At 63.3% G+C, this 23037-nt stretch overlaps 1 protein-coding gene across 2 annotated transcripts in view; it reads left to right on the top strand.

The window, feature by feature from the left end:
- The window catches only part of TAFA5 (TAFA chemokine like family member 5), a 175660-nt gene that overhangs the window by 50954 nt on the left and 101669 nt on the right, over positions 1-23037 (top strand). The window contains exon 1 of one of the 2 annotated variants that reach the window (XM_061124317.1): positions 20574-20681. The exons of the other annotated variant lie outside the window; for it this stretch is intronic. Coding sequence (XP_060980300.1) covers positions 20591-20681 — 91 coding nt within the window. The 5' untranslated portion in view covers positions 20574-20590. Of the gene's footprint in view, positions 1-20573; positions 20682-23037 lie in introns of those variants that run through there. 2 annotated transcript variants of the gene reach the window in all.

Here is a 23037-nt window from a genome sequence, read left to right as displayed (position 1 = left end):
ACGCCCTCCCCCATGCGTTCGCGTTCACAAACATGTGGGCACACTCGTCCCCAGATGTCCGAGTTTCTGGGCTGGGCTTTGTGGAGACGCTGTGGGCAGGCGTCCCATCTGGTCAGCGGAGACGGAGGCAGAAGCAGGGGGACGCTCAAGTAGCCACCCGATCAGAGGAGGGCCCGGGGCTCCCCATCGCCAGACCCAAGCCCTTGGGCAGCCTGCCACCGTCCACTCACTGCTGACTCCCAGGCAATGCCCAGGGCCTGGTGCAGGCGGGCAGGTGGGGCTCTGAGCGTCTGAGGGCGGCACGCAGGCTGCTGGCTCGGGTGACTGCAGGCTGCGGGCTCCTGGTGGCCCTGCGATGTGGCTGGCTTCTCCTCCCCCCCACATGCAGGTCGCCGTCCTGTGAGGTCAGAGCAGCCCCTCCTCTCCAGCAGTGCCAGGGGCCCAGGCCCTGCCTTCTGGGGTCTTGGGGTGTTGCTTCAGGGGTGGGCATCAGCTCTAGCTCATCCTGGTGGGCTTGTCTGGCATCCTTCCCTGCGTGCAGCATGAGTTCCAGGGTGTCCGTGTCTTCAGCTGGACCCGTCTTTACTGGAGGGAGAGGCAGAGACAAGCAGGAGATGCTTCACCCCAGAAGTGCCCCCGGGCCGGAGCACCCCAGGCCCTGAGCTCCCAGTGGTCCGAGCTCTCCTGCAGCCAGATGATCCCCTCGCCAAAGGACTCAGAGAGCCTTGTCTAAGCCCCTCCCCTGAGCCCAGGATCCTGGGGAGGGGGCCGTGGGCGACCTGCCTGGGGCCGGTGGCCTGGGGTCACGTCCAACTCTCCAGGAGCAGGAGCGCGTCCTCCCAGACTGAGGCTCCTAGACATCCAGGGGGGCTGGTCTGAGCTCAGACGTCCAGGGGGGCTGGTCTGAGCTCAGACGTCCAGGGGGGCTGGTCTGAGCTCAGACGTCCAGGGGGGCTGGTCTGAGGTCCCCTGCTTGTGAGACCCACCCCAGGCCGGACCTGCACTCCCCTTGCCTGAGAGACCGCCCGCTGGGGGTGCAGGTGCTCGGACCTCATGTTCTGGCTGAGACCTGACTCGGAGGCTCCTCAGGACGGTCAGGTGTGTTGGGAGCTTTGAAAGCGTCACCTCAGGGACCACCCGTGGAAGGTCTGTCACTGTGAGCCTGGGAGGGGCACAGAAGGGGGTCTGGGGCAGAGGAGATGAGTGTCTTGGCCACTGGGGGGCTCCTGGGGGCCCGGGGAAGGAGGCAGGGGCCCTCGGGGACATGCTCCCAGCCCCTGCCCTTGGCCCCAGGCCCGGGGCCGCGTGGAGGTGGGGCAAGGGGGTGGGCACCTCCCGCGGAGCGGCCCCCTGGGTCCATAGGTTCCCCAGGGGGCGGCGCGCTATCTGTGCATCTCGATCCCGAGCACCGCAGGGAGAGGTAATTAAATGTAATAGATGCCGGGGCTTCCGGAATTACATTATTTAGAAGCCGTAGCTTGCACACATACACACACATGCTAAGCTGTGGATAATTAATAGATTTATTTAAATCAGCCTCTGCCATCTGTATTCATCCAGGGAGGGACGCATTCCAGGCAGGGCTGTGTCGAGATGCCTCTGGTTTGTGAAGGGAAAGCTGGGAATCCCTGAGGGGGGCCAGGCTGGCAGGAGACCAAGGGCCACAGGGCTGAGTTCCCAGGGGCGGGATGGGGCCGTGAGCCTGCACAGCAGACGCTGATCCCGTGATGGCCGGGTGGGAGGCAGTCGGGGGTGTTCCGGGATGTGGGTCCCTCAGCAGTGCTCGGGGGACAGATCCATGGTGGGATCAGCCGCAGGGACATGGGGGCTCCCGCCCTCTAGGTCTCCTTGCCCGCAGGTCCCGGCTCCGCGTGCTGCCCACTGGGGCCTCGCGTCAGCATCTGACAGGAGGCATCTCGCTCAGGCAGCTGGTTGTCACCCTCCTCCCAGCTCTGGGTGCTGGTCACTGCTGGGAAGTAGCCACAGGTCCTAAAAGGACTCTTTCAGTTACCTGCGACCCGGACACCAGTTAGGTTCCAGGACGCAGAGGCACCTTGCGTGTGGGTCCCCCTCTGAGTGGCCAGCCCAGGCCCGTGATGCAAACAGGGGTGCAGCCCTAGGGCTCCCACTAGACCTCACGGCCGGCACAGAACTGTATCCGGACGCGCAGCCAGCGGCTCCTCTCTGGGCGCCCAGGCTGACAGCATCTGAGTCTGAGGGTCCTGCCCAGGTGTGAAGTGGGGGTCTTTCCTGTGAAGGCCATGGTCAGCTCTTTCTATCGGTGGGGCTGGGGAGAGGGCCGCGTGGGGCAGGGATCTGATGGCCCCGTTGGCATCACGGCCGGTGGTTCACCGGCGGCTTCCGCGCTCCTGTTGTGCCTGCCTGCTCCCCAGAACTGCCAAAGGGACTCAGGGCCAGCCGCCCCCCGGGGGCATCCCACCTCCCGCCCTAGCCTCCGCTCACCGCCTCCAGCTGTGCGGGCCCACACCCTCTCACCTCACGGCCCAGTGCTGGCCGGTGCCTTGGGCCGTGCTGTGCCCCTGTGAGATCACGTGTCTGTCCTTGGGGGCCGGATCCGCTGTGTCGCCCACACAGCCCTGCAGGGGCTCTGTAGATACGGGGGACGGGTGAGCCGTCCAGAGAGTCTGGGGCGCCCCTAGGCCAGCCTGCGGGGTGGGAGGCCAGGGGGGTGGGGAGGAGCCCTACAGGTCTGGGGCTGGGGTTCCGTTGAGAGCCAGGTCCTCTGGCAGAAAGGCTGGTATGTGTTTGCTGTAGTGTCGCCATTCTGAGGGTCTCTACCTGGGGAGATGGCTATGAGAGAGACCCCTGATGCCTTGTAGGGGGGGAAGCCTGGGATCCCAGGCTCAAGTTCTCAGAAAACAACCAGCACATCTCCCCCGGAGGCGGCGTGGGAAGCTGCATGTGCCCGGTGGGCGGCAGGAGGGCAGGGCGCCCTCGTGGCTGGCCTCCTGGGCCGCCCTCAGCCTCTGCGAGTCCTCATGGCAACCTTGCACCGTGACCTTTCCTTCTCCCGGGCACTAGGGGAGCTCCGGCTCCGAGCATGGCCAGTGTGCAGTGAACACCCTCGCAGAGTGAGAAGGCCATCAGGACCGGAATCTGGGGCGGAGTCCGGGAGCCCCAGGGAACTCGGGGGGCGCAGGCCGTCCCGCCGGTCCCTGGGGGAGCGGGTGTGGGAGACACTGCGGACCCCCTGGCGGCCCTCCTCGGCTCTGGGGGTCATGCATCCCCGCCCGGCTCGGTCCTGTGGGGGGGGAGCAGAGGCCCACACAGTGAGTGGGTCCCGGCTGGAGGAAGACAGCACACGGGAGCCAGCCGGGCCCCTGTGTCCACGGCCGGGTGACAGCACTAGGAACGGCATGTGGGCGGGAGGGCAAGACTCGTGGGCTGACTGTGTCCCCAGACTCAGACGGAGACGAGTCTTCACAGGTGACTAATGAGGACAGAGGGGCGGGGCCCCATCCCCACAGGACCGGTTCCCTTGTTAGAAGTGGAGTCGGGACGCACGCACGCACAGGGGGCCGACCAGGTGGGGATGGATGGAGGACACGGCGTCTCCAGCCCAGGAGAGGCCTTAGGAGGGACCAGCCTGGGATCCCAGCCTCCTCCACTGGGGACAGTGAGTGTGTGCGGTTCAACCCGCCCACCCCCGCCGGCCTATGGCTCCTGGAGGGAAGAGTACCCTACCCCCATCCCACCAGCAGAAGCATCCCGCCTCTAACCCAGCCTGGGCAGAGGGCGCCCGCCCACCCGAAGGATCAGCACAGGGTCCTGGGGAAGCTCGGTGGGCAGACAAGAACTCCCGGACAGATGCACAGACAGACGGACAGACGGAGGCTGGCCGGTGCCCGCTCCCTCCCGCCCCGCACCATCCCGGCGGTCATTACTGCGTGCCACTCTCTGCGGCTGCATTGTAATGTGAGCTTATGTTCAATTTGCCGGGAGCTGGCAAATCGTCGCCGGCTCCTCGGTGACACACACTTATTTGCTCCTGGCCCTGGGTGTTTCTGAAAGTCTCGCGTTTTCCACCAGGCAAATTAAATTTTGACATGAAGGCGTCCCTCTCCGGAGCTGACATCATGGGCGCTAATCGCCCTCGCGCCTTTCGGGGTGCCGGAGCCGGGATCGTCTGCATTTCCGAGCAGCCCATTACTTACAGGGACGTGGCCTCAAAGTCCATAATGAAGTTATTAGTTGGAGTCGGGGCCCATATGGGTCCTCTCCACGCTCCCTCTGGGGCCGGCTTGAGGGCTTGTGGGCTGTCAGGATCGGCGGCGGCTGGAGAGGAGTCTTTGTCCTGTGTGTGCTTACCCATCTGGCCAAGCAGTGCTCGCGTCAGCGGAAGGCGGGCGAGGCCCCGGGGGCGCGGGGACTGGGTGGGAAGGACCGCGGGGTGAGCGGTGCCAGGCCAGGCTGGTCACTCTTCAGGTCCAGAGAGACCCTGCCTGCCAGCCACGTGGGCCAGACAGACCGGAGAGGCCAGGTCCGCCTGCGGGCGTCCACTCGGCCACCAGGCTCCAAGGGAGGGCGTGTGAGTGGCTGCTCAGGGACAGCGTACAGTTGGCACCTGCTGTGTACGGACCACGTCGTGTCCCCAGAGTCACAGGCTGCAGTCCTGACCCCGCTGTGACGGCAGTGGGAGGGGACGAGGCCCTGCAGTGGGCACCCCGCCAGGGTTGACGGAGACAGGCAGCAGTGTGCAGCCAGCAGAGGCGCAGCAGGAGAGCCATCTCCCAGAACCAGGCCAGCAGCACCTGGACCTCGGGCCTCTAGACGGTGAGAGGGGCAGCCGGCCGTCTGAGCCCCCATCTGTGCCGCCTGTCACCCAGCCGGCTGCCCAGGGCAGCGGGCGCTCTGTCACCCGACGTGGGCCCCAGCAGTGGATCCACTCCAAAGGCAATAATGGATGCTCTCAGGATGGCGGTCCCGATTCCCCAGGGAGCAGAGACCACCCCCTCCCCGACCCACCTCCAGACAAGCAGGTGACTGGCCTCCATCTGCCTCCCAGGGTCTCAGGGCCTCGTGCTGTGGCCCCTGCAGACCACAGAGGGGTCTCCTGGGACCCAGGGACTGAGCCTTCGGAGCAGTCAGGGACATGGAGTGGGGCCCAGGCGAGGACACGGCATGAACAGGAAGGCGGGTCGGGCGGACAGCCCTGGAGGTTGACGGGAGCACTGGGGTGACCAGAGTGAGGTCCCAAGGAGGGGGAACAGACCACGGGCATAGTGCCTCGGGACTTCGAGAGGGATGAGGCCCCTGAGCCTCACAGAGGAGCATCTGGGCAACAGGCGACATCCATAGTCTCCTTCTTGGGACCCTGGACCTGCCTGGCCGCGGTGCCTTCACGGTGGGGGCGCAGAGCCCAAATGCACCCCCATGGGAGGGGCGTCCCCATTGTCTCAGCAGGGTGCCGCTTCCTGGGGCCGTAGTCCCCATGGCCCTTCAGGCTGGTCCCAGGCAGGCCCCCCAGCATCTGTCCAGCTGCCCTCCTCAGCACCTGATCCGTCATGACCGTGACAAAGCACCCGAGTTCTCATCCTCGCCACCCCCGTCACGGAGGCCGTGGCCGGGTCCCTGGGAGCCAGAGGGGCAGGTGTGTGGGCAGAGCGGGGGCAGCCCTGGGGGAGCGCCGCCCAGCATGGACTCGAGGCCCCCACCATTTAGCAGAGGGCGCGCCCGAGGCCCCGAGACCCAAGGAGGGCCATGACAGCCGCCCTGGCTCCTGCGTTCTCCGTGGCTCCTGGACACACGAGTTCCGTCCCGAGCCCGCCCCTGCGTCCCGGGGGACGGGCCATTGTGCGAAACAGTGGGCTCCTGTGGGCGTGGCCGTCGCAGGACTCAGAGTGGCATCAGACATGGGTCCTGGGACGGCGGCCTGGAAGGGGAGGTGCGTGTGACCGAGACAGAGGACGCCTCCCCACCCTTCCTTGGGGAGGACGGGGACAGCGGTCGCCTCTCTGCCCCTCCTCAGGGAGGACGGGGACAGCGGACGCCTCCCTGCCCCTCCTCGGGGAGGACGGGGACAGCGGTTGCCTCTCTGCCCCTCTCGGGGAGGACGGGGACAGCGGTCGCCTCTCTGCCCCTCCTCAAGGAGGACGGGGACAGCGGTCGCCTCTCTGCCCCTCCTCAGGGAGGACGGGGACAGCGGACGCCTCCCTGCCCCTCCTCGGGGAGGACGGGGACAGCGGTCGCCTCTCTGCCCCTCCTCAAGGAGGACGGGGACAGCGGTCGCCTCTCTGCCCCTCCTCGGGGAGGACGGAGACAGCGGTCGCCTCTCTGCCCCTCTCGGGGAGGACGGGGACAGCGGTCGCCTCTCTGCCCCTCCTCAAGGAGGACGGGGACAGCGGTCGCCTCTCTGCCCCTCCTCAGGGAGGACGGGGACAGCGGACGCCTCCCTGCCCCTCCTCGGGGAGGACGGGGACAGCGGTCGCCTCTCTGCCCCTCTCGGGGAGGACGGGGACAGCGGTCGCCTCTCTGCCCCTCCTCAGGGAGGATGGGGACAGCGGACGCCTCCCTGCCCCTCCTCAGGGAGGACGGAGACAGCGGACGCCTCCCTGCCCCTCCTCGGGGAGGACGAGGACAGCGGTCGCCTCTCTGCCCCTCCTCAGGGAGGACGGGGACAGCGGACGCCTCCCTGCCCTTTCATCGGGAACCTGTCCAGCCCACATGGCCTGCCCTGTCCCGGGGTCCGTGTGCTCCTCTTGGCGGTTCTGCGGGACGTTGACGCCGCTCCGGGCCTGTCCAGGCAGAGCGCTCGGAGCGTCCTCCGTCTCAGAGGTAGAAACACAGAGCCTGCGGTGGATGCGACGCATGGGGAGCAGAACCTTCTTTCTGTGGGAGCTTCCTTGTCGGGGGTCCTTACGGGCACACCGCCCCCTGCTGGGTGCCAGTGGTCCCAAGGCAGGATGCTGGAACCTTCCGTCTGCCCCGTGGACAGTGAGGCCCATCCGGAAGTGAGCACGGGCTGCCGGTGTCAGCCCCCAGCATGCAGGCAGCCCTGGGCGCGTTTCTCCCACACCGAGCTGAAAAACGCACCCTGACCCTCGATGCCTCGTGGGCCAGGCCCTCTCGGGCATCGTGTGCTCATTCGTGGCCTTGCTCTGGTTCATGACCGCGGCTTTCAAGCTCCACGCCGGGTCCCAGGTGTGCTTTTGGCTGTGCGGCGAGGGCCTGGTGTCCACACTGGGCCCTACCCTGTCTGCAGAGGCGCCCGCCCCTCTGGGATCCTGGGCACCTGGCCGTGGCCTCTGGGGACGGGTGGGCCGTGGACTAGAAACAGGAGCCTTGTCAGTTTGTAAACCTGAGACTTTATAGAAGGTTGACACCCACTCCCTCACGCGCTCCTCTGAGAGTCAGCAGGCTGACCCGAGCTGGGATGATGGAGTTTTGTTATTACCGAGGTGGAGATGGTCCCGCTGGAAAGTTCCAGACGCAGCAGGTGTAATAAAGCACGTTCGCCAAGCAGGCGCCCCCACGTTTTTAAAATCAATAAGCCATTTCTGATGCTCTGACGTGGGCTCTGACCTTATTTAGCCGCTGATGTGCTGGTTCTTGGCGTCGCCGCTCAGGGTCAGGTCCCGGGCCTTGCCCGCAGCGTGCAGTCCAGGTACGATCTGTCTGTTTGCCGGGGGACCTGGGAGGGGCTGCGGGGGTCTTCAGCAGATGGCCTCCGGGGGTCCCGCCTGGCACAGCCCCCATTTCTTTTCATCAGGAACTAGCAATAGTAACTCCCTTCTGGGGCCTTGGAGAAGGAAATGGCAACCCACTCCAGTACTCTTGCCTGGAAAATTCCATGGATGGGGGAGCCTGGTAGGCTGCAGTCCATGGGGTCGCAAAGAGTTGGACACGACTGAGCGATTTCCCTTCACCTGGGGCCGAGGCAGGAACTGGACCGGACCCGGGCACAGAGGACACACCGAGTGAAGGTCAGCACGTTGCTTCCGCTGCCGCTGCTGCTAACACCCCCAGATCCTCACCCTGGAGGCCCTTTCAGAAAAGTGAGGTGCGTGGGAGGCAGGGACGTTCCCCAGCAGGATTGCAGACCCCACAGGGTGGCCTGTGACTCTCTGGGGGTGGGCGGTGGCCACAGCTCAGCGGGAATCCCAGCCCCCCCGCAGAGTGGTCATCACACCCGAGGAGGTAGAGCCTGGATGCGGGACGGGGTCCCCTGGGGCCAGGTCACAGCCTCGAGGGCCACGGAACCTCATTTCTAGACCCTTCCCCGCAGGCGTGGGTCTCATCATCAGGGGTCAGCACAGGGCCGACTACTTCTCCACAGCAACAGAGGGTCCCTCCCAGACTCTGAGGGACTCCCCAGGCAGGTGAGGCGTTTCTCTCCTCTCCTGACCCGGCCTCTCTGCAGGGCGTGGTGCTGGGGGCCCTGGGTGGACCGCAGGCAGGCACCTGGGCCAGCTCCATGTCCCGGGGGCAGAACCCCATCCAGACTGGACGCTGGGCTGGATCTGGCCTCCCCTCCCCCAGCCAGGCCGTGGCCCCTGACCTTCAGCCATTTTTCTGACATTTAGCAAACAGTGTCAGCTGCCACCTCCGCCTCAGAGTCTCAGCCGGGCTTTTGTGCAGGCTCCATGAGGATGCCGGCAGACAAGGGGCCAATCCTCACCCCGGGGATCATTTGCACATTGCTCCAGACGGAATGGCGGTGGGTGTTTAGGTTGGAAGGACAAAGGGGCAGTGTCCTGAACCTCGGATGGTCTGCCTGGCCCCACCAGCAGCTCAGGGGATGAGCACTGAACTCTTCAGGGGAGGGGGAGGCCAGCCCAGACGCCCGAGTCCCTGGATGCAGGACTGGGGCACTGATGCCCCCAGTGTCTTCCTGTGGTGGGGCCGGCTCATCCCGGAGGCAGCCTCAGGTGAGCAGCTCTGGGCAGGCCGCTGCGTGCTCAGAAGGGGCTTCTCCTGGGAGTAGGCAGGGCCTGGCTCTCGTCGCCTCTTGCCCCCACACCCAGAGCAATCCCCACCCGCCGCAGGAGTGGCCGCCCCCTGGGCAGCGGTGGTCCCGGGACAGCTGGTCTTGCTTCCAGCTCGCCGAGCAAGGTGGCGGGCGTGTCGGCTCCTGGATGGACAGCTTCTGCGGGCCCCAGAGGTCAAGGGCACGGAGCCCCCCGGGGTGGGGCAGTGGCAGGCTGGTGTCCTGCTGAGTGTGGAGGCGGCTCTCCCACCCAGCGGTCCCAGGCAGCCCCTGCCAGGACCACGTCGGGCTCCTTCCTGCAGGCTCCTGAGCCCAGCAGCCCTGGGAGGGCCGTGCAGACAGCTCCCTGGCTGTGCTTCTTGGAAAGGGCGCCCTGCCTGGGCTCCCCAAAGCCGCCCGAGACGAGGATGGGCCTGCACATGGTCTTGGGGGTGACTGGAGAGAGTAGCTGGGGGGTGGTAGACGGGCGTCAGGAGGGAGGGCGGTGAGTCGGAGGGAAGCCTCCCTGCCTGGGACGGCTGAGCTCCACCTGGTGGGGCAGAGGAAGGCTGCCCCCGGGGGGAGGGAGCAGAGACTGTGGTACAAGGCCTGGGCACCTTGGGGGCAGTGGCGGCCGTCGTGGAGAATGAAGGCCGGCCTCCAGGGGCTGGTCAGAGGCCGGATCCGGGGTGGCTGGGCTGCGGATCAGAGCGAGGCATCCGTGTGAGTGGTTAGGGACATGTTTGGTTCCTCAGGTTGGTTCTGAGATGGAATCCGGGAAAAGAAATAAGGGAAGTGGATGTCCGTAGGGTGGGCTGTCGCATATGGTCTGACCAGTGTCTGTATAATGCCACCTGCCTTCTAGTGGCCAGGCTGGGGTGCATGTCGGGGGTTGGAGCCTGGGGTGGTGGGATGGGGGTGGAGCAGGAACCAGCCCCTGCGAGGCTGGAACATCTCTGGGGGACGCTGGGCACAGTCAGGGGCAGGTGGGAAACCGGCTGGAGCCCCGGGATGGGCGCCTGGACTCAGGCTGGGGCGGACTTGGGAACATGAGAGGACCTGCCCTGGAGGCCAGGTGCAGGGGGCCCGCCTCGGTCCTGGCTGCAGGGACGGGCTCCCAGATGTGCACAGAAGAGATGATCCCGGACCCAGCTCCCATCACCACAGTGGCTGCCGGGAAGCCTCCGGTTCTGGCCTGAGCAGCAGAAGACACTCAGTCCCAGCGGCAGCTACCGGAGCGCTCGGAAGGCTGGGCCAGCCCCGCACCGCTGCTGGCTCTGCCTGCTTTGAGCCGAATCCGGCATTTTTCTCCCTCAGGTGAAGGCCTTTTGGTCTGCATAGAAGCCTCGTTATTCTGGGGTCTCAGCTTCTGGAAGTCCGCAGCCCTATTAGACTTCAGTCTTGCCACCCACCCAGCCCCGTGCTCAGCTGCCAGGAAGCCCCTCTTGGCCCTGATCACAGCATGTGCCTCCTGGGGCTGGGGCTGCCCAGGACCAACGTCCATTTCCTCCAGGAGAAGATTCTGGAGAAAGGGTCTGGGTCTCATTCCCACCTGGATGCTCCCTGCTTGGACCAGAGTCAGACACAGGTAGGGGATGGGTGGATGTACAGATGGGTGGATAGAAGGATGGAAGGAGACATAGATGGATGGACTGGTGGACAGGTAGATGGATGGGTGGATGAATAGATGTGTGATAGATAGATATATTATAATGAATGTTCAGATAGATGAATAGATGGATGGGTGGGTGGATAGATGAGTGGATAGAAGGAAATATGGATAGGTAAATGGATGGATAGGTAGATGGATGGATGGATGGATGGAGGACAGGATGATAGATGATGGATGAGTGAACAGATGGGTGATGGACGTGGGTTGATGGATGTACAGATGGATGGAAATAGAGATGGGTGGATAGAAGGATGGATGGATGAATAGATGAGCAATGGATGCCTAGATGGATGGAAGGATTGGTGGGTGGATGGACAGAAGGATGAACACATGTGTGGACAGATATATAGGATGTGCAGTTGGGTAGAGAGAACAAAAGATGGATGGGTAGATGGATAGATGCGTGGGTGGATGGATGGATGGATGATGGAACGAATGATGGAATGAAGGATGGATGGATGGATGATGGAATGAATAATGGAATGAAGGATGGATAGATGATGGAACAAATTATGGATGGGTAGATGGATGGATGATGGAATGAAGGATGGATGGGTGGGTGGGTGGACAGGTGGAGGGATGACGGATGGAAGGATGAAGAGCTGGATGACGGGGGCGGACTGATGGATGCACAGGTGGATGTGATGGGTGGGTGAAGAGATGAGGCGGCTCTGAGAATGTTACCGCTTCTTTGGGTGGCGAGGGCTGCCAGGTGGCCCAGCCCTAGCCCAGCCCCTCCTTGCCTGGCTCGAGGCAGGTCCTGAGCTCCCAAGCCTCTGTTTCATCAGCAGTAAGTGGGGAACCTCTGCTTCAGGAGGTCACTGTGAGGACCGCTTGTGGTAAGGGGCCCAGGGCAGGGCTCCAGCTGTGGCCACGGTCCTCCTGCCTGCGCTGGGGGTTGTCCCGTCTGCTCTTTGCCTGCCTCTGTGACTTGGAGACTCATGCTTGTTGGCACGATAGATCCCATTGCCCCCTTCCTACCTGCTACGCAGTGCCCAGTCCCGTGGCTCTGCTGCAGCCATCACGCCTCCCTGGAGGAAGGCGCTCCTGCTGGTTTCTGGTTTCAGAGGTTTTGTTATTAATAAAGAGAAGCTCTCCCGAGTCCTGTGTGCCTCGCTGGACACCCGCAATCAGCTCCAGGTGCTCTGAGGATGTGACTTTCAGATTTAGGCTTGGGACATCTTGAATTTGACTATATTGCCTCAAGGACTCTTCAACAGGAACTCATTGTTTTTAAATGAAACCAGAACCTCCCTGTTTGCTTCCTACAGTGGCAGGTGGCCACTCACTTGGATGCTGTGAGCTCGGCCACATTCCGGCCTCCTCCAGCCCCTGAGGCCCCAGGAGGGCAGCTTGCGCGTAGCTGTTCCAGGGACCCTGAGCGCCAGGCTTCCCCCGTGGGCAGCAGTTCCCTTCCGGGCTCATCAAGAGACACGTTGAGCGAAGGGGAGGTATCAAGTTCACCTAGGGTGAGAGTGAGGGCCACCTTGTGTGGAGACTAGGCGGGGCTTCACAGGAGAGGACGGGGCTGCAGGGGTCAGGGCCAGGACCGTACGGGCATTGCTGCAAGGCTGGAGAAGGGGAGCCGCTGAGCCCCGGAGGCTGTTGTTGCAGGGGGCACGTCTGCCCCTCCGTGAAGCCCCAGCCTGCCGCCCGCCTCCCCAGCCCTCACCCCCGTATCGCATCCTCTGAGTTCTTCCTCGGCGCCTGGCACCGGTGGGGAGGTCCATGGGGTGCAAAGCTCCAGGACTCAGCCCTGCTCCCAAGAGGCCCGGCCACAGCTCGGGGGACTGGGGGAGGACGCAGGAGGAGGGCTCAGCCCGCGGTTCCTGCCTGAGCCTGGCCGATGGCGAGCTCAGACACCAGGGGCGCAGCACAGCAGTCCCCGAGCAGGGAGATGAGGGCCTGGGGGCTCACTGTGAGCGGCCGTGGCACCAGGCACCGGGGCTTAGCGCCGGCCTGTGGGTGACGGGAAGGGGGGTCTCGCTGAGATCACACCCTTATGGGGGTGCTGGGTGCCCACAGAAGAAATGAGACCAAGAGAGGAAGCACTCCCGACCACACAGGGCTGAGTGTGGTGGAGGCTGAGCCTGGCCCCTGGCCCCGGCCGCCCTGAAGCCCCGCGGAAAGCAGACGCCCTCCAGCCCCTGCCCCCGCCCAGCCCCCGCCCAGCACCCCCCCAGCATCCCCACCGCCCTCGCTCGCTAGCGACCTTCACATCTGCCACGTCCCCCGCTCCAGCCTGCATCGGCTCCGCTCACTCCTGCTCTAGAGACACGGTCCGGACGCCCCCACCTGCCCGCCCACGCCGGGTATAAAGGACGGAGGAGGTGGCCCTGCCGGGGAATCTGCCCTCCACACGGGGTCACAGCTTGTGCTCACAGCTTGCGTTCCGGGGCGACTCCGGACCAGCGTGGCCTGGCCCATCTTGCTGGGGCTCCCCCAGCGATGCCCACGCCCTGGCCTCCCTGGGGGTTGGGTGTCGCCCCTTCCATGCGTGTGGAAGGGGACGGAAGGAAGGGAGCCAAGTCCAGGGGGTGCCATCTGCCCAATTAGCTCTAGTCCGAGTCCCGAGCACTCGTGAGGGATCGAGGGGCAGAGGGACTGACAGCTGGCCAGTGGTTCCACAGCCACTGACCTGAGCCCGGGGCCCTCCCGCCCAGACCCCTAGCCCTTTTCTTCAGCTAAGGCCCCCCTGGCAGCTGGCCTGACCCCTCCCCCAGCACCATGGCCCTCCCCAGGGCAGGAGTGTGTCCCCAGCAGGGTCACACGGTTGAACGCGATCTGAGAGGGACAGCTGGGTGCAGGGTCCGTCCCTGCCTGACCCCAGAGTGCGTAAGTGGGTGTGGAGACGGGCAGCCCCTCTCCAGTGCTCAGCCTTCCCATCTGCAGGACGCATGGGCGCCTCGCACAGCGCTTAGCACAGTCCTGGGACGTGGTCAGGGCGCAGGGTGGCCACGGGTACTCAGGGAAGGGTCGTCACAGGAGATCAGTGGCCGTGTGGCCTTGCGTGGTGGACACACAGACCTCTGCTCTGAGGATCATGGGGACACGCGGCCCGAGAAGGGTCTGGCCTGGCCTGATGACTGAGGGGTGCCTGGGGGTGGTGGGGGGCTGCAGTCGCCAAGGTGGGGACAAGGATGAGGCAAGCAGGACCCCACTTTGGACACACACAGGCCTGGCTTCCAGATGGCTGTCTTCTCCTTAGGACGGCCACTGTGGTCCTGTTCCAGCCTTGCTGCGGCTCAGCCAGGAGTTCAGAGTCCTAGGCTTCGGCGGCCTGAGGGCTGAGCGGGGATTCCCGAGCAGGGCCCCACCCTTGCTGAGCCGCTCTGCATCTCCCCTCCCCCTTCTCCGTGCCCTCAGCGCTCAGGGGCCCTGTGCTCTGAGCACCAGTTGGGTCCAGGCGCCCCCCTGTTCTGGGACGACCGGGATGGATGTCTGGTGGTAAAGCTGGGGTCTCCCAAGGACACCGGGGCCCTGGGGTGGGGCGGGAGGATGGTAAAGCTCAGGGTCCCCTCGTGAGCAGGACGGCCCCTCCTCGGCAGACAAGCCCGCCCCCAGGCCGCAGGTGCGTCCAGTGAAAGCCTGCTTTTTGCTCCCCCGCCCCCTTGTTGCGTTAACTAACTCTTCTTGCTGACTGGGGCTAGATCCTCTAAAGTCACCCAGAGGCTTACCCATGCACACAGTGGTGGTCACTTTCCAGCGGTCCCCCCAGCCCTGGCTTTGGTCCCAGGTGAGGATGAGGCTCCGACTCTGGGCCCAGTCTGCCCTCCAGGCCTGCTCTCGCCTGCTGGACCCGGAAGAGGCGGGACTTCAGCCCAGAGTCCTACTCCTTCCCACAGCATCGGCGGCCCGAGGCTGCACTGGATTCACCCCCGTCCTGACCCCAGTGCTCCCCTCGTGGCTTCCTCCGCCTGTTGCCTCCCGTTTCCTTCTCTGGCACGCTCACTGGCAACTCAGTCCCCTCTGAGAACTCTGGACTCTGGTCTCCTGGCCCTGAGCCTCCCACCTGTCACGTCTCCCAGCTCCTCGCCCTCCTAGAAAGCCATGGGCCACCCTTCCACGCGGGTGGCCTCTCTCCACCAGCCACAGCCAGCCCTCCAGCCCCTCCTGCTCTCGTGGTCTTGAGTTGTTAGAGTGTGTTCACACATATTTAAAAACATAGCTGTGACCATCTCTATTTTGTTTACATCTCTCTATAAATACCACTTCGTTCTCTTCAACAAGTGCAGACTATTACATTATATGGACAGAATGTGATTCATTTACAGTATTTTTATAATACTAGGTTTTCTCAAATCACAGAGCTTAAATGGGTCACATGTTAGAGATAACAAAATCAAATAACAAATGGAAAGCAAGATTCTGCCTCGGTCTTTCCCACACCCTGACCTTTTCCCCAGAGACAAAACTGTTCATCATCTGGGCCTTCCTGCTGTGATTTTTATTTATTTATTTTTGCCCAGTGTTGTGGCAGTAAGTGCTTCCTTAAATGTTTACCCCTTGACTTGCTGCTTCTGATCAGCCTTGTCAGGAAATAGTCAGACATGCGTGATGGTTTAGTGCAAGTTCTAGGGCAGGGCCTGAGCACCTCTCACTCTGGGCCAGGAGAAATCAGAAGGCCCACATCAACACCACCTTCCCTTGTTTCATACAATTTTTTAAAAAAATCAAGATTTAAGATGTGTATTTATCTTTCTACCATAAACATTTTTCTGAGTTTTGTCTACTTGTGGATTTTAAAACAAACAAAGAGATCAGTATCATTTACAATACTACTTTATGAATATTGTTCAGCAAAGATAGCAAATTTGTGACCAGCAGTATGAAGAAAGAGATGTAACATTTTATAGCGAAGGTGTTACTAGTTAAAGGAGATTCTTCCAAGTGTGAGGGCCTAATGTGTTTTTAAGCACATTCTTTACAGCTTATTTCACATCTAAAGAATCAGATATGCGAGATATTCTTCAGTCCCATATTCCCACATCCAAATCCTTGATTCCTTCTTCTGCTGGGATGTCACCCTAGGTCATTTTACTGCTGTGGACACGTGGCCAGTCAACCAAAGTCTTGTGCGCCCTCAAATGGGGAACTGCGTTGATAGTCTAGCTGGGTATAAAATTCTAGGTGCCAAAACTTTTCTCTTTAGTGCCGAATGACCTGCTCCAGGGTTTTCTAGAAGCTGTGTGGCTAATGGAAACCCCAGCGTCCATCTGTGTCTGACTTCCCAGAACATACCTTTTTTCTTCTCTTCATTCTGCCGGCTTCTCGGAGTCCCTTGCATTTCACGGGTCCTGGGCTGAGTCAGATTTATTCTGAGTCTGGGGGTTGCCATCCAAGGATGTGTGTTCAGTTGTCTGAATTTCCGTCTCTGTTGCCCTTTTTCTTCTCCTTTACACTTTCTGTAGATAGACGTCTGACGCCTTGCCTGTTTCAGCTTTTCCCGACCCTCCCATCTATTTGTAGCTACTCTGTTCTGCAAGGCATCCCTTACTTTCCACGCCTGGTTCCCACTCATGCCCGTTTCACTTCTCAGGGTATCCCCTGGAGCCCCAAGTGGGTTAGTCTTGTTGATTTGCAAGATTTCCTTCTTGTTTTCTTTCCCTTTTTTTCACGGTAACTTATTTTCTTTCACTAGTGCACATTCTCTCAAGTTTCTTCTAGAATGATGCTATTTGAATTATTTTTATTACTTTACTTTTCTCTGAGTCAATAGTGATTTCCACACCCCCACCCCGACCCAGGGTCATGTGTTAAGAGTATGCATGTCCTGGGTTTTCCTTCTCTTTCTGCAAATGCCTGGTGGCCCTCCTGGCCAGGTCCTCTCTCTACAGGAATAAATGTTGAAGTGAGTACAGTCACTGGTCACTGAGTGTCACTCTTGTCCTGTTGACCCAGCAGGCTTCTTGCTTGACCAGGAGAGCTGACTGTAGGTTCTCTGGGAACAGGCAGGGCATATGGACAGACTGGCACCCTTGGAAGGAGCAGCGGAGCTGGTGGGCAAGCCAGGTCCCCAACTGGCCTGATGATGGCTGGCTGCAGCCTGGGGATGTTTGTGCATCTCCCTCCCAGGGGATGGTCCTGCCTCTGACCCCTGTCCCTGCCTGCGGTGGATGACCAGAGATGTCCACTCTGCCCTCTCTGTCTCTCTCTCACACTCTCCCTTTCTCAGGAGATCAGGAGACCCCAGGCTTTGTTTGTCCCATGGGCCTTTTTGGCAATCTGGTGATGCTTACAAAACCCTTCTCAGAACAACATAAAAACGTACAAGATTACTAAAGAAAACCAATTATATCGAAATGCAGTTTTATCAAATGTTGGGAAACCTATTTTGATACAGTAATATGTTTGCTTCCTTATTAAAACATTACATAAAAATGTCTGGCAGTGGGACAACCATAATTGGAAGTCAGGGTGATATTTCAAGCTATCTGCATGAGCTGTAATGTGATATGAAGATTCCTGCAATTTCTGGTAGCGACAGAAATCACAGTTACACCTAACTCTTGTGTTTACTGCCTACATGCCCAACTGAAGGGAATGTCAGGGTTCAGTTAGAGACACATCAAACCAAAGGCGTGTCTTCCACTCCCAGTGCTCACCTCCAGCCCTCTGGGCTCCTCCCCGGGCAGACGACGCCTCCCTCTTCTGGACAGCACGCTTGTGGCTCTGGCCTGAGCAACCCTTGCCTGGCAGCAGCGTGCGCCACAATTCCCACCTGTGAGCGCCTGGCCTCTGCTCCTCGGAGGCGCTGCCTCTTCCTCTGGGGTCACACGTGCTGGCTCTGGAGCCCTGGACATCCTTCCAACACCGCTGGCGACAGCCTCTTCCCTTCTTTCCAGCAAGTGGCTCCAGGACTCCCCACACTTCCTAGCCTGAAGACTGTCCTCAATTTGAGTCCCGGTTGTGGTGGGGGTGGGGGGTGATTCCCAGGTGGTGCTAGTGGTAAACAGCCCACCCAGTGCAAGAGACAGTAGAGATGCAGGTTCAATCCCTGGGTCGGGAAGATCCCCTGGGGAAGGGCATGGCAACCCACTCCAGTATTCTTGCCTGGAGAACCCCACAGACAGAGGAGCCTAGCGGGCTATAGTTCATTCGGTTGCAAAGAACTGGACACAACTGAAGTGACTGAGCACGCATACACACACCATCATGGCTTTATCATTTGTTTTGATGCATCTCTTTGGTCAGATCCTGGGTGTCCCCTCCTGCGGTGTGGGTGGTGTTCATTCTGACACCTTGAACTCGCTTCCCAGTGGCACTGGGGCTTCTGCAGGGTGCACGGCTATCCCCTCTTGTGGACGCCTGTCACAGGGCCCCCAGTTCTCACTGTCACCTCCTCTCAGGGCACAAGCAATGCCACACATGTTGCCCGTGGAGGGTCTTGGAGCCCGAGGATAATCTGGTCCCCACGGCACAGCCCCTCCTGTTGTACTTGTTGAAAATAAATTTACACCATAGTTCTCTTTATAAACTCTCTTCTCTTAGTTCTCTTTACAGAAGGAGCTTCGAAATGGTTAGTTTGTAAAAGTTCTCCTGGGGAATGGAGAATACTTGCAATTTTCAAAATTTCCAGTAGTAGCCACCTGGCTAGGCACAGAGGATGTCGGAGGCTGGCCTTGCTTTCTGCTTGAGGTCCCTTTGGGTTCGGGGGTGTGTGTGTGTAGTAAGCTCCCGGCGATCCTCAAGCCTTCTGAGCGGGACAGCGCAACACCAGGTGAGGACTGAACGCCAATGACCTTGGTGGAGGTCAGACTCTATTCTGTTAGGAAGGGCGGCTCCCCAGAGGCTGCTGCAGGGGCGGTTTCCTGCAAAGTGCCTGGGGGTGAAGGCCAAGGAGGAGGCTGTTAAAGGAAATAGGACTCTGAGGGTCCGTGCAAGGGGAGAGAGGACTGCGCCCGCCCACCCCGCCACCTGCAAGGCAGGGTCTGAGTTGCTTGGCCTGTCTGAGGCTGCAGACACTTCTCCAGGTAGGGACTCAGAGCCCGTGTTCCTGTCTCGTGGACCATCCCCAGGGAGGGGTCCTGGCTAGCGCCGGCGCCCGTGTGGGGGCTTGCTTCAGGGGCGGCCTCCCCTCCGACCCGGGGCTGGCACAGCACTTCAGACCAGGTAGGCAGCGGCAACCTCGGTGCTGGTCTGGAGTGACTTGGTGTCTGTGTCCCCAAGTGTGGGTGGAGGGCCTTGACTCACCTGACTTCCAGGAGTGCTCCCAGGACTGGCCGCTTTCCCTTCCTGCCCACCAATGTCCCTGAAGGCAGAAAGCAGCTTTCTGGGGCCTCCTGGGGCCTGCTCTCCAGGCCTAAGGCTCCCCAAGACCCTCTGGGGGGGGACCCTCTCCTGTGCCCCACCCACCCCACACGGTGGGGGTTAAGATCAGGCAGAGGCTCCCACTCTGATCCCCAGCCAAAGCTCTTTGCTGGGCATTTGGAATTGCATTTGAAATTCAATTCAGGCAAACCACTGCCTTGAGGCCTAGATACTGGCCTCCGGGACTCTGAACTGGGCACAGATACCCTGGCTCTGGGACTCAGAGTTGGTGAGGAAAAGGGGCTGGTAGCGAATACCAGCGCTTCCCAGAGGTGGGAGGAGGCCGGGCCAGGAATGGCCCGCTCCTGCATCTACCGCAGCCCCCGGGCATTGACAGGCCCACACGCCGAGCCGGCTGGCCTGAAGGATGGCACCTACGGGGGCCGGAATGTGCAGCGAGTGTGTTTCCAGGACGAGGTGCAGATTTTCAGAAGCCGCCGCGGGTCAGTCCTGGGCCGGGTCCCCGCCCCCACCCCCGTCCCCCGGGAGCCGCGGAGCACGGCGGGGTGGGGGGGGGGGGGGGAGGTTGGGCGCACCAGGGGCGCGATCCCCGCTCGCTCAGCCCCCGCCTCGGCCGCCTCTGCAGTGAGGCCCTTGCGCGCCTAGGTGGAGCCCGACCCGCGGTTTTCGGCCGGACCGGCCTCGCCTGACCCGCCGGCGCGCCAGGCGGGGGCGCTGCAGGGCGGCAGGGGTCCCCCGGGTCCCCTCCGCGGCCCAGTGCGCATCGGCGGCTCGGCGGGCAGGCAGGAGCGCAGACGGCGGCGGGCGCGGGCCGGAGTCCGAGCGCCGCGCGGCCCCTCCCGCCGCCTCCCCAGAAGGACCGAGCCGATCGGGCGGCGGGCGCGCGCCACGGGCCGGAGCGGCAGCGTCCCGCGGGCGAGGCGCGCGTTGTCGCCGGCCCCACCTGTCGGCGCGGCCGCCACCGCCGCCGCCACCCGGCCCAGCCGGGCAGGCGGCCCGCGGGAGCCCGGGCCGGGCCTCGACCGGCCGCCGCGGCAGAGGCGCGGGCTCCGGGAACGAGGAGGCCGGCACCGTTCGAGGGCCACCGGGCCGCGCAAGTTCTCTGCCTGAGGGCTGGGCCCGGCCGCGCGGGCCCCGGCGGCGGCGATGGTGCGGCGGCCCCGCGCCGGGCGCGCAGCCCCGGCCCCGCGCTCGGTTCTCCGCGGCGGCGGCATCGCGGCCCCCTGAGCCTCGGGCCGGAGCGAGCGCGGCGGCGGCGAGAGGAAGGCAGCGGCGGGAGGCGACAGGCGACCGGCGGTCGGGCCGTTGCGCAATCCACGGCCCGCCGTCCGAGTCCTGCCGGCGGCGCGGCTCCGGGGGCGGCGGCGGGGCTGATTCATGGGGCCGCGGCGGCCACCCCCCCGCGCCCGGGCCCCCGGCGCTCCGCAGCCCGCGCTGGTGGCCGAGCGGCCGGAGCGGCGGCCGCCGCGGCCCGAGCCTCGGTGCTAACCTCCCCGCCCCGCCCGCCCCCTCCCCGCGCCCCCGCCCGCTCCCCTCCCCCTGCCCAAAAAGACACAGCCCGGCTCCCGGAGCGGCACCTCCAGTCGCGGCGGAGCGCGGCGTTGGCGCGGATGGAGGGCGCGAGCGGGCGGCCGCGGCGGCTGCACCCGGCGGGGCGCTGATGCGGCGCCTGGACCTTCGCTGCTCGACTTGGGGGGCGTCGGCCGAGTGGGCACTCCGCGATGCAGCTCCTGAAGGCGCTCTGGGCACTCGCGGGGGCCGCGCTCTGCTGCTTCCTCGTCCTGGTGATCCACGCGCAGTTCCTGAAAGAAGGTAATTGTCCCCCCGCGCGCCAGGCTTCCAGCACGTTCGGCCGCCGCCGCTGCGCTCGGCCCGGCCAGCCCGGCACCACTGCGGGGCCCCGGCGCCCGGCGCGCACCCTGCCCGGCCCCGCGCGGATCCCGCAGCCGTGCTCAGCCCCGGGTCCGAGGTGGCGGGCGGCGCGGGCGCGGCGGCCTTGGAGCGTCTGGTGCCGCCGGGCCCCGGCCCGCTCCGGGGCTGCCGTGCCGTCCCCTTCCCCGCACGGCTCGTGGGCAGCGGCGCCCGGCCTCTGTCCGCCGGCTCTCGGTAGATGGCACCCGTGCTCCACGCTGGCGGGCCAGGCGCGGGCCCGGGCGGAGGGAGCCCCGGACGAGGCCTGCGCGCCCGCACCCCGCTCTCCGCGCCGCCTTCCGGGCGAGCCCGGGGCCCTCCGGCTCCAGGAGCAGGGGCTCGCCCGCCAGAGCGCCTGGCCCCGCACCAAGTCCGGCCCCTCGCCGTCCTGGCTTGCTTGAGAGCAGGGCTCCCGCTGCAGTGGATCTCTTTCTTGGGACTTGGTTGAGTCGAGCAAGTTGATGGAGGCATTTGTGGGAGGGGCGGCTCTGCCCCTGCTGTCCAGGGAAGGAACCCCGGGGCTCGCGGGGCGGTGTGGACCCGAGTACCCGGGGCATTCCTGGGAACTTGCTGGCTCGGAGACCCGGGCTCTGGAGGGCAGCCCGGGGGCACTGGGCTCAGCCCAGCTGCCCTTGTGGAACAGCCGGCCCATGCAATCGGGCCGGGCGGCGCCCACTGCCATGGCAGCCGTGCCCTTGCCCCCAGGCCCTTTGCCCCCAGCGCTGTGCGGTGCCACCCCGGCCGGCAGGGCACGCCAGCCCATCTCCCAACCGCCGTGGCCTGGAGCACAGGCAGATCCTCGTTAGCTCCCGGCCCTCACAAAGGGCTGGTGTGCAGCGTTCAGCTGCTTTCCAGCCTAATTAACGAGCTGCCTCTGGCTCTCCAGAAGCAGGTAGGTGTGGGAGGCCAGGCCGCCCGTCACCTGCTTCTTCTGCCTGGTGTCCCTTTCCCGCCCTTGGTTTTGGGTCCAGGCCCTGAAGGAAGAGGGGACGTCCCCCACCCCCCCTCCAACCCCCCGGGGCCCAGCCCCTGCGAGAGGGCCCGGTGAGTTTCAGATGAACTAGAGCCCCGCCCTCTACCACCAGCTTGCTTCAGGAGCTGCTGGCTCTGCTGGGGGTGGGGGGTCCCTGGGGGCTTAGCAAGCCACCCAGAGGCTGATCCCAGCTGTGCCTTCTGCCAGGGGACTCGGGCCCACCAAGTGGACCACAGTTCCTCACCCTTCCTTCCCACCAAGCTGTGCTTTGAGAGGGATCTCTTTTGAAAGGGGGACTCCTGTGAAGTTCACTGCTTTTAAGGTGGAAAGGGCCGGGCTGTGTGTGTGTTCCCCAGGGGAGGGGGTTGTTCTGTGTAGAGACAGATTCTCCGTGATCTTAGAGCTGTTGTGGTGAGAGAGGGAGCTCTGAGAGCCTCTGGCCGAGCCTTTGCCTTTCGCTCGCCCGGTGGGAGCTGACCGGTCCTGCTGTCTTCAGAGGCCCTGCCGTCCTCCTGAGGCCCCACGTCTTAAGGTCAAGACACGTTTTCATCGACAGAAGAGTTTCTGTCTCTTGGGTTCAAAGACTCTGGGTGCAGGGCAGGGCAGGGTTTCGGGGCCTCATCTTGCTTGGAGAGGGTGCTGTTTTCTGAGGATGGGTTATTGGAGAGCCCAGCACAGAAACCTCCGCGTTTGCCCTGCTCTGGGCAGCAACCTCCGCGAGGCGCCTCGACGCTCTGGAAGCCGGTGTAGGCACAGGGAGGTGGGGCGTGGGGCCCGGAGCAGGTCCGCACTCTGCAGGCGCTCGGAGGAAGTTTGTTTGTCTGCACAGCCCTCTACAATTCTTAGAAACGCCATCTGTCCATCCTGAAAGAATGTCACATTCCTGCCTCCCAGGGTGGAGTGCCCTGCGCTCCGTCTCTCTGAAAGGTCAGACTGGGAGCAAGCACCCTGTCCTCCCTGACTGTCCCCTTTGGGGTCAGGAGCCCTGGGCAGGTGCTGGGGGGCCGGGGGCCGGGTGCCGGGGGCCGGGGACTGGGGGCAGGCCCACCCTGGATGCACGGGACCCCCGGGCCCTCTGGCTGCAGGCCCCAGGCCACTTCCTTCCAGGCGTGCTGGCCCCAGGAGGTGGGGAGCGAGGCAGGCGGACAGACAATTGTGACTTGTTGTCTGCGGACGGGTGGGAGAGAGCTGTTTAAATGGCCATTTCCCTGAATCTGGCTTTTTCAGCGGTGAAGAATGGGGGGCTCCCGGGAGCCGCTTTTCCACACTCCGCCTTTTGTGTGC

Source organism: Dama dama, chromosome 22 (assembly GCF_033118175.1).
Source record: "Dama dama isolate Ldn47 chromosome 22, ASM3311817v1, whole genome shotgun sequence".
NCBI classification, from domain to species: domain Eukaryota; kingdom Metazoa; phylum Chordata; class Mammalia; order Artiodactyla; family Cervidae; genus Dama; species Dama dama.
This window is presented reverse-complemented; position numbering and strand designations above follow the sequence as displayed.